Source organism: Hippoglossus stenolepis, chromosome 16 (assembly GCF_022539355.2).
Source record: "Hippoglossus stenolepis isolate QCI-W04-F060 chromosome 16, HSTE1.2, whole genome shotgun sequence".
Lineage (NCBI taxonomy): Eukaryota > Metazoa > Chordata > Actinopteri > Pleuronectiformes > Pleuronectidae > Hippoglossus > Hippoglossus stenolepis.
Window position 1 is genome coordinate 4,343,320 of NC_061498.1, and position 15,845 is coordinate 4,359,164.

At 44.8% G+C, this 15,845-nt stretch overlaps 1 protein-coding gene across 1 annotated transcript in view; it reads right to left on the reverse strand.

The window, feature by feature from the left end:
• Positions 1-220: 220 nt before the first annotated feature.
• The window catches only part of llgl1 (LLGL scribble cell polarity complex component 1), a 30,466-nt gene continuing 14,841 nt past the window's right edge, over positions 221-15,845 (reverse strand). The window contains exons 6-24 of the mRNA XM_035181774.2: positions 13,380-13,542; positions 12,913-13,048; positions 12,387-12,441; positions 11,818-11,972; positions 11,308-11,528; positions 10,073-10,140; positions 9,399-9,573; positions 7,530-7,634; positions 6,699-6,991; positions 6,429-6,579; positions 6,213-6,351; positions 5,800-6,113; positions 5,481-5,672; positions 5,337-5,409; positions 4,929-5,043; positions 4,192-4,256; positions 3,452-3,587; positions 3,280-3,362; positions 221-2,403 (exon numbers count right to left, since the gene is read on the reverse strand). Coding sequence (XP_035037665.2) covers positions 3,284-3,362; positions 3,452-3,587; positions 4,192-4,256; positions 4,929-5,043; positions 5,337-5,409; positions 5,481-5,672; positions 5,800-6,113; positions 6,213-6,351; positions 6,429-6,579; positions 6,699-6,991; positions 7,530-7,634; positions 9,399-9,573; positions 10,073-10,140; positions 11,308-11,528; positions 11,818-11,972; positions 12,387-12,441; positions 12,913-13,048; positions 13,380-13,542 — 2,635 coding nt within the window. The 3' untranslated portion in view covers positions 221-2,403; positions 3,280-3,283. The remainder of the gene's footprint in view (positions 2,404-3,279; positions 3,363-3,451; positions 3,588-4,191; positions 4,257-4,928; positions 5,044-5,336; positions 5,410-5,480; positions 5,673-5,799; positions 6,114-6,212; positions 6,352-6,428; positions 6,580-6,698; positions 6,992-7,529; positions 7,635-9,398; positions 9,574-10,072; positions 10,141-11,307; positions 11,529-11,817; positions 11,973-12,386; positions 12,442-12,912; positions 13,049-13,379; positions 13,543-15,845) is intronic.

Below are 15,845 nucleotides of genomic sequence, written 5' to 3' on the forward strand. Positions count from 1 at the left end.
ACCTGTGACCTTTCGCCACCAGAATCTAATTAGTTCATCTTTAAGTCTAAGTGAAGGTTTGTGACAAATGTGAAAGGATTCCTTCAAAGTGTTTCTGAGATATCGTATTTGTTTCCTGCCTTTATGCTAAGCTAAGCAGCTGCACAAGCTGTCTGTAATATGAAAGAGACATCGAGCCACAACCATCATGTAAAATCGAGTAAAAAATAAAAAATCCAGATGAGAGAGTAAATAATTTTATTAACATTCACAATTTTTCATCAGCCGAAAAAAAAAAAGCTAAATGACCTGATTAAAATCCTACACACGAAACTGAATCACAAAGTAGAAACAAACGAATCGTAATTGTGGAGTTAAAGGTAAATCGTGCCAGCTGGAGCATGAAAGGGTTAATTATTCAACCAGAACACCAAAAAAACAAAAAAAAGAAACTAACACAAGAGTAAAAAAGAAGCGTGAACATGATTCCTACCTGTTGAGCTACATTAGTAGTGAGGTCCCTTTTTTACGTTTTACACAAGGTGATGGAGAAGCTAGAAGAACCGAGCGGTTTTACTATCGTCGGCTCGTATTAAACCTGTCTTTAGCAGAACTAGATATAGATACTGGATCAGTTTTTTGTTTTAATTAATACAGTGAATTCTTTAAAAAAGTGGTGGTGAACTTAAAAAGTCTGTGTCTAGCCAATATTACCCAGAATGCACCCGTTCACAGACAGAAACATCCCACTCCTCTTTCAGACTGACTTTGCTTCCCTTGCCACACGTGCCGAGTCCAAACATTCAGGGGAGGAAGGAGCTCGGATTTCATCCTCGTCTTCCAAACAAGGATTTGATTTAAACATCGGATCTATTGGCAAACAACTGATTATTATCTTCCGTTTTAAGTTTTCATCTGTGTTTGTTTTACGGTTTTAGTGCAGCTTACATTGAGCCCTTCATATCGACAGAGGGAGAGGGTCCTCGTCAGTCCGCCATGTTGTGTCCCACGTTTCTACAGGAGCCCAGAAGGGACAAAGCAAACCTCTAGAAACAAACTAACTCTTCAGGCCGTCACTTATTCCGTAACTTCAGATCACACCGTCCGTTTGTAAAACTGCCAGCGACGTCACATTAAAGAGCAGCCAGATGTTCCACTGAGGCTGCAGCTGTGTCGTACCATAAAACATCGAACCGGCCACCTCTTCCTCACTTTGCACCGACCAATCAGAATATAACAAATTTAAAAAAGGTAGTTGAGAGAAACCAAGAATCTGTTTTGAAACTTAAGACCGTTAATTTAGTAAAAGGGAAATTTTCAACATGTTTCAAAGTATAATTTCACCTGAATCTGCTCTAGTCCTAAATACCAAGAACACCTTCACTTCCCTCCTCTGCTGGTTCCCTTTGTCATTGCTGTCAGTTCTTTCTTCTTGTGCCCCCCAACTCTATATTTCTTTCTTTACATCTTTACCTTCTCCAAAAGCCATAAAAACATATTTAACAGTGTAAATCTTTGCAAAAACCCCTTCAGATTGTTTTTCTTCAGTACCGAGAGACAAGGCAGAGCCTGTTAAAACCTGGGGAGAAAATGTGCTTGTGTGCGACGTCCGGTTTGAACCAGAAACAGCTGATTTATGCTCCACCTCCTCTCTGGGTGAAGGCAACTCAACTGCCCTTATTGGCACCGTAGAGGGGGGGGAAGAATAGAAATGCTACAACTTTCAATACTCTAATATTCAAAATACTTCATTGCTAGTCTTGATCTCTGTGAAACGCTACAACTCTCCCTCTTTCAGTCTCTGCTGGACATCTTCAGGTCATCAGCAGCCTGCAGAACAGTCCTTCACTTCCACTAGTGTGCACGAGGAATCGACAGTTCCATCTGTGGGAGAAACTCAGACCGAGCCGAGCACGCCACAAAACTCTGGATAGAAAAATAACAACATGGAAACGTTTTCCGTTAAAGTCTCTTTCCTGGAAGGCGGAGCTACAGTCATTGAGCGAGACTGCCTCCACCGGCTGGAAGCATCCAGGGGAAAGGCCGAGGAGGAATAATCACACAGGGCGTCAAGATGGACGACAGAAAGTTCAGCCTGTAGTTCATGAAATGAGAATCATCACGTCCAAGTCTGTCCAGAACCAGGCGATCCTCAGCTGGACCTTCATTGTCTCCGGTGATTTCATGTTTCCAAAGTGGTTAGAGAAGAAGAAGATTTGAGTTCCCTCCGGTAGAAGAAGCCAAACCGAGTCTTCAACATTGAGTCATTTGTCCATGGTGAGGCTTTCCTCTCAGTCCGTGCCGGGCAGAAGAGTGCAGAGTGCGGGCGGGGGGGGGCTCCACAGTGGGCTGATGGGAGACGTCTGTGGTGCAGCACGGAAATCTGCTCCATTCACACGCCACTTGTGCCCCTTCCTGTCAATACTTCAACAAGAATCAGAGGATGAAATAAATAAAAACATTAAAACACACAAGAAGCTTGTTTCAAAGACGACATGAAGTCCACAATGTTCTTTAGTAAAAGGAATATTTATATATAAATTAAGCAAATGGTTAGTGTATTATCTGTATTTTCAGATTCCACCACTTGGGGGTAGCAGAGTTATAAAAAAAGTGAAGCAAAGCTGTGTTTACAAATACAACAGGAGACGAGTGAGATGTCAACAACCTCCTGATTCATTGCCCCTGTGAGCACAGACTAATGACACCAGATGGATGAGTGCAATAAGTGCAGAGGAGCTAAAAGACTCCAGCACGTCAGCACATGTAAAGATTCACTCCTTCACTCGATGTAATGATAGATGTGTGTTTGGTTCTGGGAGGAACTTTCCAGAGGACACACGTGTTAGTTAAACATGTATAAAAGCTGTGCAGAGAAGATAATGGTGCCTGTTCTACAGCGAAGGTCGAGCACAAATCAAATAAGACTTAATTGTGAAGGAATAAAGAAGTTAAAGCTGGTCCAGCTCCATGTACAGTACAAAGAGAGTGAAAACTAATTTCCAGAGCTACGTTAAGAAACAGTGAAAAGCACACGAGTGTTTTCAGTTTCCCTCAGTGGAAACGATTTCAGCTCCACAGACTGGTCGGGGGAAAAAAACCAGTGGACGGCTTGTTGTTGGAATGCAGAGCTCAGACAGAACAAGGCTTTGAAGTTTCCACACTCTGGACCAGCTCCATTAGAAACAGGTGTGTGTGTGTGCATGTGTGCGTGTGTGTGTGTGTGTCTACTCAGACTCACACACAGGAGAAATATGAGTCTACATTAAAGTAACTGTAACCAGGATCTTCGTTTCTTACGTGTTCAGTTGATGAGGATGCCAGTCGAGTGTCCCTCCTCCTCTTTAATGTTCTTCAGGTTGTTCTCTGCCTCGTCCACAGTGCTGCAGGACACACACACAAACCACAAAGTCATTGACAGGATCAGATCAGTGGGAGCTGTGCACTTATTCATACAAGTGTGTAAACCCACGTTAGGAAATCCCTGACGTCCTCCACGGTGAGCTCTCCGGTGGAGTCGAGGGTGAGGTCGGCGCAGCTGAGGGGGGAGTCCAGCGGGGTGTCCAGGTTGGGAGAGGACAGGGAACTCGGAAGCTCCTCTGTTTGTCCTGTGAGGTGGAAACCCAGAGAGTCAGGGGCGGAAGTAGGTTTCTGCATCAGACCTCAACGATAAAGTTAAATAAAACTGTGGCAAATATCTTTAAGAGTAAAAAAAAGAAGGGGAACATTACAAAACGGAGGCTGGTTCGAGATTCACTGTTAAATTAGAAGTGAAAGAGCTTCTTCGAATATTTACCATGAAAAAAGAAATCAAATATACTTCTCATGAAGTCTGTCAAATCTGTTTTGTCTCCTAAACTATTTTTAAGGTGCATGACAGCAAAACAATTAAAAACAAAAAACATTACAATGTTGTGACAGACTCGGCTCTGGTCACCACAACAACCAGCGTTTCCTGTCAGCGAGGGAAGGGGGGTGCTGGGCAGGGGAGGCAACTGGGGCATACTGAATGGTTACTATGGAGACCAGAGGGGAACCCCTGCAACGCCTGGTTGGGGTTTAAGAGGTTCAGAGAGGGAGAGAGAGAGAAAGTGATGAAGGGGAGAATAACAAAGGGGAGAGAAATACAAAGAAGACAGAAAAGCGAGGCTGTGTGTGTGTGTGTGTCAGTGTGTGTGTGTGTCGTGTGTGTGTGTGTGTGTGTGTACCTACCCTCAGCCTGACTCATCTGGTTCTTGTGGGTTCCGTTGGCTTGCGGCTGCGTCGTCATACCATCGCTGAGGAGACACATGAACACACACCATTTACTTTGGCAGTAGACGGAGCACCGATGGAGCAATAACAGAGAAAGTATCATTTCTTTGGTTTTACATGCAGCCTCACGCTGGTCGTGGCCCCAGAGAAAACACTGTGAACAATAGGTTTGTCAGCTACAGCTGTGGGGTCCAGGGACCACCGAGGCTCTGTGACAGGCCTTAGATGCAGTTTTCTGCATTAAACGGTTGGAAACTCTGATCTGATCTTCATCTAATCCACAAGTATAAACAAATATAAAATGCTAAAGCTCACTGTGCACAAAATATTATAATCTCATGTCTTTATCGAATACATTTCTTGAACATTCAAAGTGCTGGAGGATAAAAATAAGTGAACCCTTGGAACCTTTAGTTGTATTTTTTCTTTTGGCAGCATTCACACTTTCTGTAGCTGCAAAGCTGCTCGAAGATCAGGAGGAATTTTGGATCATTCTTCCGACAGATCTGCTTCAGCTCAGACAGATTCTTAGGGAGTTTGATATGAACATTTTTCTTGAGCACATCTACAGTCTGGGTTTTTAAATTATGACATTAGGGTTATGTATCTGGAAGTGAAGTAGAAAAGCATCTAAATTCAATCTGCACTAATGGAAACGGTGCCTCTACATATAAGGGGTTGTTTGTGTGTGTTACCAGGCAAGTGTGGCTTCTAGTGATCGATCCAGCTGAACGGAGAAGAGCGGCTCAGTGACGACCTTCGCAGACAGTGAGAACCTCTCGTACTCTGAGGGAGAGATCAGGTAGAAGCCTGAGGGGAACAGCACACAAACAACAATTAGGCAATTATGACTTGAACCTGAGAACTGTAAACATGTGCACGTTATCCTGGACAGAGACACTAGTGTTGACTTTTTTTTATAAAACAAACACAGCTCCATTCATCTCTCCTGTATTTGGGATGAAGGCAGAAGTCTCAGAAGCCGAAATCTCAGTCTTGCTTTGAAATGAAACTGTCATCGTCTCTGTCCTTTTTGTTTCACAGAATTTAAATACGAAAGTGAAATCTTGTGACTGCAAGTTTCACTTTTTCCTTCTACTCACCCTGTCCATTCTTGGTGAAGACACAGGATGCAATACCGCTGATGTCTTCTTTGCGGATGCAGTCGTAACGAACCTAAGAAACATAAAGTGCATCATTAAAACTGCAGCTACTATACAAAAAGAATCAGGTCAAGCTGAACCCACCTGTGGTCGAAGGGCCGGGATGTTAAAGAGGTGCATGTCTCCCATGTTGGTGAGACACACCAGTGTGTGTTCGCTGTAGTCTTCCTGAGTCGTGGAGCTGAAGACCACCAGGGCCACCTTCCTCACCCGACAGCCTTCATGCGCCGTCAGCTTGAACTTGGTCTTGGCGCTCACCTTGGGGAGAGAGAACACCTGGAGGCAGAGAGAGAGAAGAGACATCATTGGTTTCCATAAGAACTGAACTGTCTTTAGAAATGAAACAACACAAACACAATATGTCTTGTAATACAAATGTAAAAAGTGTTTTTTCGGCCTCCACCTTGAGCTGTTCCTCTGATGCAATGAGGACAGAGTGAGCGTTGGCCATATCCGGCGCGATGGAGAGGTCCTGGGAGGCTTCGTATGGGTCCGGTAACGGTTTCCCCCGGCCGTCCAACACGCAGATCGACACCACAGGGGCCCTGTGCATCAGCTGAATCTCTTTGCCCAGCAGCGCCTCCACGCACACGCTGCCCTCGCTCGCGCCGCCCCGCTCACACGCACGTCCCGAGCCAATGCCGGGGACCTCCAGAGCGTAGGCGTACACACTGCCCGAGTTGGTGCCCGCCCAAAGAGTGGGGCCGTGGTGTGTACCTGGTGTAAGAAGCAGAAGAAACCAAATGAATCAGGGCTGCATTATCAGACTGAGACTTCTACAACCAGTCCACACTCCTGACCGGTAAATAAACGCACCATCACGCAGGAAGGTGTCGGCGAAGCAAAGACATCGGACGACACCAGACAGCGAGTCGTCTGCTGACCGGGGCTCAATCCTTCGCTGTATAGGAGCCATTTCCTCCTGCTCGGCTAAAGCAGCGTTAGCCTCTTGCACCTGCACATAACAGTCATTAAAGTCAGGAAATGATTCAGTCTGTTTGCTCTGTGCATTGACCTCTAATGACCATTCACCTTGCTGGTGGGTGTGGTGATTGGGCGTTTCTTCCCCGACACCCTGCTCTTGCGAATGCGTCTAAAGCTTTGCCGTAATGATTTCTTTAAGGACTTGACTCTGGACAGTGGGCCCTCCATCGCCAAGGAGTCATTAGGGTGCAGGGTGCACCTAGGGGAGCATGAAGAGAAGGAGAAAGAGAATGTAAAGAAAAGAGGTAACAGATTGAGTATGAATTCTGAAACATCTTTTATTTGAAGAATAGATATTAACATCCCGAGCTCCCTAACCTGGCCAGCACAGCGTTTCGTCTGTGGTAGTCAAACAAGCCAAACCCATGACTTGTCCCAAAGGAGATCAGGTTCCACTCGGCATGCAGCGCCACCGCTGTGACTGAGGCCGGGGGCAGACACTGCACCAGCACCAGAGGCTGGAAGCCTGGGGGGAAGGGGGCGGGTTTGAGGCGCGGCTCCAGCCTGTCGTGGCCCTTCCAGGTGAAGCCCTCCCGGTCCTGAAGCAGATCGACCACCGACACGTCCACAAAGTGGTCCGAGGGCTCGTCGCTCAAACCCATCACTATCACCTGCAGACATGGAAGAAGCAAAGAATCATCTGGCCTCATTCAGTTCTTGTAAATGAGTGACAATAGTAATGATGCAGTTTTTCAAAACACTCCAAAAAGTGAAACTTGAGAGCTCCATTTCTTTGTTGTACCGTGAGCTGCAGTATTTACAGAACGCACCTTTTAAGTGCAGCAGAGTCTGAACATTCAATTACGTGTGTTTTCTAAATATCAGTATTCGTCATCTCCAAAAGACGAAAGCTATTGTTTTCAGATCATCTGAACTTTCCTCTAACAGCAGCATCAGTCCTCTTGTCAAACTTTGAACTGTGCACATCTCACACCTCAGGGGCCATTATCATCTACTGAGCAGATTGAGGCTTTCAAATAGATACAAATTTTTACCAAACTAAAGATTTTCTTGTTGTTCTGGCATCCAGGGCAAACAACACATTTTGAATTGACCTCAGAATAATACGTAAACATTCTATTGTGTGATGCATCAAACCAAAACACAGAGCTCAGGGCGTTTACATGTTATTGAATGTGCTTCTAGTACCTGTCCAGCAGTTCCAGCCACCACCAGCTTGTTGCTGTATTTGCACATACTGATCTTCTGGATGCCGAGTCGGGGGTCATCGCTGTACGGGTCGAAACAGCCCACCTGCACACATTTATTGGGGCCACATGTTAAAAGAAAAACAGGCACAGGCTTGTGTTTTAGGTGAATCAACATTTGTTTGTCAGTTTGAAACACTAGATGTGAATAAGGGGGTGATGCAGTAACACCAAGCCACCTGCTGTTGATGTTACTGCAGCTACTTCAGCACCAGTAAGATGCCAACGACTTCTGAGGCTCATGATCTGCAGCCAGTTGTGTTACAGCGGAATAAACAACTTGCAAATTTAATGCCCGAAACCAAAAACTGTGAAATAACATCTCTCACGTGCATTTGAGCAGAAAAGGTGGCAGCTGCTGATTCGTTACTGATGGCGCTGATGCACGATTTCCACTAAACTCTTCACCCCTTCAGCTTTTCCCACCAGCGCTTGTAAAACAGTGTCTCACTCGGAATAATTATCCGAATAGGCCATAAACTAATTCAGTTAAAAAAGGCACAGATCGACGTCAATGCCCTTCTGAGGCTCAGCTCATCCTCCCTCTGCAGCAGCCCCTCTGCTCTTAATCGCTGCCAAATGCCAGGACAATCCCCCGTTTCCCCCTCGTACGTACTCAGCAAAACATGTGCATCAATCTGTCTCGCTCGCTCACACACAGTAGGAATTCCAACAGAATCCCCTCTCTCGCACTGGAGCTGTGTCTTGGCAAAACAAGGAGTAGGAGAAGTTGGTCACTAACACACTCACACACACACAGAGCGAGAGAGAGAACGAGTGGGCTGATTGGTCTGGTTTTCATTATAGAGTAGAAAAAAAGAGAAAGGCTCCTCATCCCATATGAGGGCCACATTCCTGAACATGCAGCTCTGTTACCACAGGATACATGTGGAAAGGTGGACTGGGGGGTGAATAGAAAGAAAAGAATTGAGTTAATGGAATGGGAAAATAGGCTTAAGAGGTGTGGACACTATTTCTTTTTTTTTTTTACTGTTAAATGCATCACTCAGGATGAACGTTCTCTGTTTAAATCCATGAATGATCCCAGATAATTTAAACTTATCATCCAAACACTAACATTTCCAACTGCAGAGCCAGCTCATTTAAATATTCATTGAGTTTCTGCTTCATGACCCATTTTCATTTTCTGTCACCGTCTCCATCCAGATTCACCCCACGTCACGTTTGTGCTCCGCGACGCTGAATCACTTCATTTCACTGTAATTCTGCACAGAAAATAAACCGTTAAAACCGAATCTGACTGCGGATCCTTCAGAGTCAAGTTTTAATAGCAGGAACAATGGGGTGGGTCTGTCTGAAAACCATGAAAGCATCCAGATGGGAAAATTAGGCCACAGATGTTCTATAACAGGACTGAGTGTGTGTATAAAAAACACACTGATTGTATTCTCACAGCCTGTAAAACAACGCTGAGCCTGATCTCGGAGAAAAGACTTTAATTCTCTTAAACTGCGGTTACGCCTGATGGATCGGTCATTCCACACGCCAACTTTGACGTCTTCCCAACTCCTTTCCCTTTTATTCTCGCGCTTGAGGAGCAAGTAACTACAGTCCTCTCAAGTGACGCCACCGGAAAACGACAAAGAAGAAGAAACACAAACAGTGCTGCTCCGACCAAGTTAAGAAAGTTGGAAGATAAGCGACCAGCCAAATCTGATGCTCGGCACCAGATGAAGTGACGTCATTGCTCACGCACGCTGTCACACACAATGACTGGGATGGCGAGCATAACCTAGACTCTATCCTAACTTCCTTTAGCCTCTTCTCATGCCGACTCCTCAGTTCTCACCTTCTTGAAGGGAGGCCACTCCTCCTCCTGCTGCATGTCCGGGTCACTTCCTGGGTCCTGGGGGTCGTCACAGGGGTAACAGTCCGTGTGGAAGACGTTGGCGGTGCTGAGTTTGTACAGCGGCGTGAGAGCAACGCCCGAGGCATCCCAGAAGCGAACAGTGCCGTCCTCATGTCTGTCAACACACAATATTATAAAATGCAGATACTCATTATTATATATCCAATTTAACTCATTTGATTTGTCCTCCTGATTTCACCCAATTTTCACTTAATTTATGAGTTTTCTTTGAACTGTGATGTTTCCTCAAAGTTTCGATTAAACCAGATGTTTCCTTCCTCTCTGTGTTGTTTATTTTTGCATTCTTTGCCTGCGCCAAACATCTGTAGTTAGCAAAATGCTGGCAATTATCACACGGTTTTGTTAATATCATGGCTATGCTGCAAATTTCTGGCAAGTCACATGAAGATCTAGATCTATCCAGTATTTTCATGTGGGTCGGATCAGAAATGAAAAACAAAGCATCTCCCTGCAGATGACACTTATTAGAAAGCATTAGATTTGTGCCAGAGATGTGTCATGACAGAAAAAAAAAAGGAAAACTAGAAGCACCTGCAGTGCGGACGTAGCCTGTGTGTGTGTGTGTGTGTGTGTGTGTGTGTGTGTGTGTGTACCCTGTCAACAGCAGCTCTTGTTGTTTGGGCGGGGGTGCCAGGTTTTTCCCTCCACATATGGGCCAACTCTGCACAAACAAAGATTAGAGAAAAAGTCATTATATTTTAAAAAAGCTGCAGGAACAACTGAACTGAAGTTTAAAACTGAAAAACAACATATTACTGTGGCTTTTCCATTTCACCATCAAAACCTACTGGCCTTGACTCATGGGCAGAGCCACATGTATGAGCATGTGAACTCAGAGATGCACAACTGTTGACATCCTCCTGCTATAGTGCCAGCGGCTCTGGTTTGGCCTCCGACACCGACAGAGGCAGCCATGATTTACAAGCATACCAGCTGTGTGTGTGTGTGTGTGTGTGTGTGTGTGTGTGTGTGTGTGTTTAATGTGCCACTGATCAAACAGCTGATCTGAGCTGCAAAGCCTTTAACTGCCAACACCTGCTCCCAAAGTTCGCACAGCACCAGCGGACTGATGGTCACACTTCTGTTGGTTTCCTCGGAGCTGCCAAGCTGCCAGTGAACTCAAACAAACAAGCACCATGAATAATAACATCCACTCAGTGTAATACCTTCACTCGGATCGGTTACACTTATTATCCATTTATACTCAAGCTCGGCCAATTTGGATTTTCACGGGGCCAATACCAATATTAGGGAGTTAGATACAGATATTTGCCTTTTTTTTTTTTTTATTCTGCAAAGATTCTCAAGATTACGTTATCAAACGAAATGTAACTGAGGCTTGATATCGACTTTATAAAATAAGTAAATCGGAAAGAAAACACAAATACAACCCAATAGTTATAACTTTAAACCAGGTCTTTAAATCTAAAAATAAACAAATCTTCCAACTTCCACAGTCTAAAAATTGTGTATTTGCATTTCTGCATTTAAGTATTGTATCTAATAAAAGATCTGATAATGGCCTTACTCAGGATATTCTGGGATTAACACAAAACCATTGGTCAAAGCTTTACTTGAGAAAATAGTTTAGGAGCATGAATCTGATTATTTCCATATTTTTAAGGAGAACTGACAGCTTTATAGTCATGAGTCGGACCAAACCCATCATCGATCTTTGCCCTGATTTGGATTTCAGTTACACAAACAGTAGATTAAGTTTCTTCACTGTATGTTTATGCTATCTAAGTAACAGAGAGACAGACATGTTGCTGCTATAATGCAGGTTTCCATTTGTACTGTACTGTGCACATCTCAGTGGTCTCCTCACCCTGTTTGTGTGTAGCGAGCCCTGCTGTGCTTTGCCTGCGTTGACCAGCCGCTCCCACAGTTTAGGAGGAACACTGGAGATGTGACAGGAGCAGGTGATGGCGGACGAGTGGAGAGGAGCTAGGTAGGGAGTCGGCAGAGTGGGCCACCCGGGGGTCTGGAGGTCGATGACAACCAGCTCCTCTTCTAGTAACACGACCACTGCCGAGGGGTCATCACACTCTGAAAGAAGGAGAGACGAGATGGAATAAAGCTGCTTTCAGACATTCTCTCAGGAGGAGGTGCATGAGTGAGAGGCTTTGGATTTTCTGCAGAAACTCAGGAGAATCCGATGTGAGAACTAAGCAATAATAACAATGCAGAGGATTTATTACGGTTATGAAAGCGTCTGTGCAGAAAACCTCCCGCTGCGTTGTGCATGTGTGAAAAGCAAACAGACTTTACTGACTTTAAGAGTGTTGATGTTCAAGAATCCATGGATACACATCATTCGAGTCGGCCAGGTTCTCACCTTTCTCCTGCTCGGTGTTGTGAACAGTGAAGAAGTCAATGACTCGGGATGTGAAGTCGAAAGTGACGTGGTCTTTGTCCTGCTGGATGGTCAGGCAGTGGCGGTCGCCGTAGCTGGCTCTGGGCATCCCCCCACTGTACAACAGCACCGGAGAACTGGAGACACACAGGAGTTTTTAAGTATTTTATTTATGTTCATTTTATCCATAATCTGGGACAACACTGCAAGACGATGAGTGGGGAATCAACAGATACAAAAAAAAACTGGGTTAAGTGCAAATAATAAAAGTTCACTCTTTTTTTCCTAACTTGAGTAATCAACACCAATTTTCTCCCAATTTCTCACTTCAACTAAACTAAAGAAAATAGAGTTCTTGGGGTGGGAGGCAATAACTCTTGGATTTATGGGGACATAAAAAAAACAAGTAAAAGGAGATCAAAAGAAAAAGAGTAGGAAAGAGAGAGTAAAAATGTTCTGCTGTTGAGATCCAAGCTGCACAGTCTGACTGCAGCAATCAAACACCCTCTGAAAGGAAAAACATGTCACTGACACAAGGCTTCAGCTCTCACCCCGTCTCTACTGTCCTCCACAGGATCTTGCTGATGGCCTTGCAGGGAAATGGACCTGGGACAGAAAAGCAGTGAACAGTGAAGTTGTAAAATATTCAAAACATCGAGCAGAGGTGTTTAAAGCTTAGAGCAATCAAGGCAAGCAGTGCAAAGCTCAAAATTCAGACCCTTATAATCAGAGGGTCACTCAAAGAAAGTCAGAAATTAGTTGAATAGCTGTGAACTAGCAACTCCTCTAGACTAAAACCAAGTTCCTGCCTGTTCCCTGTGCCTCCTGAATCTGGATGAGGAGCAAAGCAATGTGGATCCACACACAACCATGACCCTAATTGTCCCCCTAACAAAAAAAACACAATATGTCACCAGACGCAGCTCAATTTGCCACCGGACACTCATCTTTATTTACCAAACCACCACGTCCACCTGACCTGGACGACCTGTGCTCCAGCATGCCTTCATCATACATTGGCCAGGAAACACTGTGTTGTGTGTGTGTGTTGTGTTATGTTATGTGTGCATTTCTCACCATACGGGATGTTGGAGGACATTGGCTGGTGGTTGTAGGTGTTGCCACTGGTGACAGGCCACACAGAGTAGCCCCCATCGTTATGGGAACTGACAAACAGTTTTCCAGTGCGTTCCCACACCAGGCTCTCCAGCTGCTGCAGGTGGTTCACACACACAAAAGAAGAAGAATTGCAGTTTAGAGCTATTTATATAGGCGATCCCAGTATAACCTGCTGACACCTGGAGTTGACACTGTAAGTAAGACTAGAGTCAAGTGCATTTTTCAGCAGTTAAAAGCTTAAATGATCGAGATCAATGTGCATTTAACTTTATTCTGTAAACCGAGGTTGTGATCAGCTCGACCAAAAATAGCAAAGCTTTTATTTTAATGTAAAGTGTGGCACGTCAAACACTTTGTTGTGATATGCAGGTGTTATGGCAGTTGAGAAAGCCAAAAAGTTTTGAAACTTAAACTGCGCCAGGTACCTGCTTGCCCAGGAAGAGCTGGTCGGCATGATGAGTGCTCAGATCCCATAGGACCACCAGGCCTCTGCTGTAGCCGATCAGAATCTTCCCAGAATGCTGCGGGTGCTCCTGAAGTGACTCCACCGGCCCTAAAGATTTCCCACATCTGTAGTCATCTGGCAGGCTGGAGAAAAAAACAAAACAGAAACCATCACAGATCATCATCACGTATATAATCCTGCATGTCAGAAATTACAACTTCCTAAAGGCTCAAAAAGAGAAGGTAGAATGATGATCTGTGAAGGGGCCTGGACCATTAAGCCATCAGGCCAAAACCAGTAACAGTAACGACTGGGAAGAGGTCACGGTAATTGATCAGGAGTCCGTGGGTGAGCAGAGGAAGATCAAGGAGCATATCCACATCCCACACCATGAATTCAACTTGGCCAAAGAAAACTCCACATGGTTTTTTTTCCCAGAAGTGAAGAATGAACTTCCGTGCACAGGCTTGAGTGCATTTTATGGACTGGGCCATGGGGGAACGGTTCCAGTTAGTTGTTGGAGAGGAGTCCTAAATCCTGACTTTTGATAATCGGTAATAAAAAATATAAGCTGTTTTCTTTCTCAGCAAAACGGAAATAATAACTCAAAAAGTGTTAAAACGTCATCAACACAGTTCACAAACCCTCTGCATAAACTGGAGTAACACAACAGGCTGCTACTCCAACAACAACAACAACAACATTGAAATAAACATCAAGCTGGAGTTGAACTGCTGGAGCTTGTGAACGAGACATTCCTCAGAGGCAGCAGAGGAATGTGGAGCAGGACACACCCTCGAGATGTCAGAGGATTCCCTCGGAGACGGACAGGGAGAAGACTTAGGGGGGAAAACAAGGGGAGCAGCAGAGAGAGAGACAGAAAATGGCACGAAACAAACAAAGAAGGAAGGCCATTAAACTTGTAGCTTTCTGGGCTCTTGGCTGTGGATGAGGCAGAACCACACACACACACACACACACCCACCCACACATACATACACACATACAAACACACACCCACAACTCTGGCTGCTTTTGTAGGGTTCACTGAGGAAGCTCCTCTCTCCGGAAGCACAGAGGCAGAAACACTCCCAACAAAGCATTCCACTGTCTCCGTCTCTCCGTTCACAAGTATTTTCAGGGAATCCAGCATCCTGCTACATAGTCCCGGTGATGAGCCGCTGTGTGTGTGTGTGTGTGTCTGTGTGTGAGTGTGTGCATTCACTGGAGAAACAGCTGAAACACTTCCCCAACCGGAACACCGCGTTTTGGCCGCTGGTACAAAGCTGCACTGTCTAAACACACACACGCCTACGCCTTATCAGGGCCCTTGTTAGGCCTCAGTTCTGCCCAGTTCCCCTAACAAGCCTAGTTAATGAGGGGTTTGGCCGGCCAGTCAGACAGTCGCACACACGGCAGAATAAATAGGAAGCACAACAGAAGCTCTGTGATGCCCCGTCAGTGAGTATCAACACAGGAATGCAGCAAAGACGTTCGACAGCATGAAACATGAAGAAACAAAGTTCATAGAATGCACAAGAATAAACTAAACACTCAAACATGCATGTGTAAACATTACTTTTCATTGCGCAGCTTTGCGTGACACATGTTCAGTTTATTCTGAGGATATGCATCGTGCACCAACACCGGTGTTTTTCTTGAGTTCTGTCTGCTGAACTTTCATACATGGCTGCACACGATCGCTGGCGGCTGAGTGAGTAACAGAAACACTTCACAGTCCTGTAGAAAACACCAAATCTATCGCCATGTTTATTTGCGACTACAGCTGGTCTTTGTTTATGTGGTTTCCCAGTGTTTGGGTATTCTCTGAACTGTCGGCCTTTCCCGTTTGCCTCATTATGTAAGTTTTGCTGAGTGTTCAGCCGCTGTATCGCCAGTTCACACAGTATTTTGTGTCGGGTTTCAAGTGCCTGAAAAACTTCTTATTACTTCCACCAAGGAGATCATGTTTTCGCCCTTGTTCGTTAGTTTGCTGGTCAGAAGCTACTGAATCGATTTCTTTTTAACTGAGGGACAACTTCTTATTACTTTCTTTATCCCAGGGGATAATTCATGGATCTTGATGAAGAAATCTAACAGATTCAGGGAACTTGGTGCAGCTTGATTGAACTTTTGATGTGTCTTGACGGAGGTTTGTGCTTTATTGAGTGACATGTCTAGTTTGTCATATTAAATGTTCAGCTGCTGCACACTAGAGGGTTTTCAACTCTTGACCGATATTAAAAAACGCTGGAGACCACAGACATAATGACAGATTTAACCAATTTTTAATCTTATAATCTTCAGAACACACAGACTGAAAGATTTGGCCAGAACGTCAGACCACACACTTGCCGTTGGTAGGAAACAATTTCACAGTGGCGATTTCCAGAGACTTGAAATCTCACAGAAACTCGCTTGTTGAACACTTGCGTGATTAAACGTG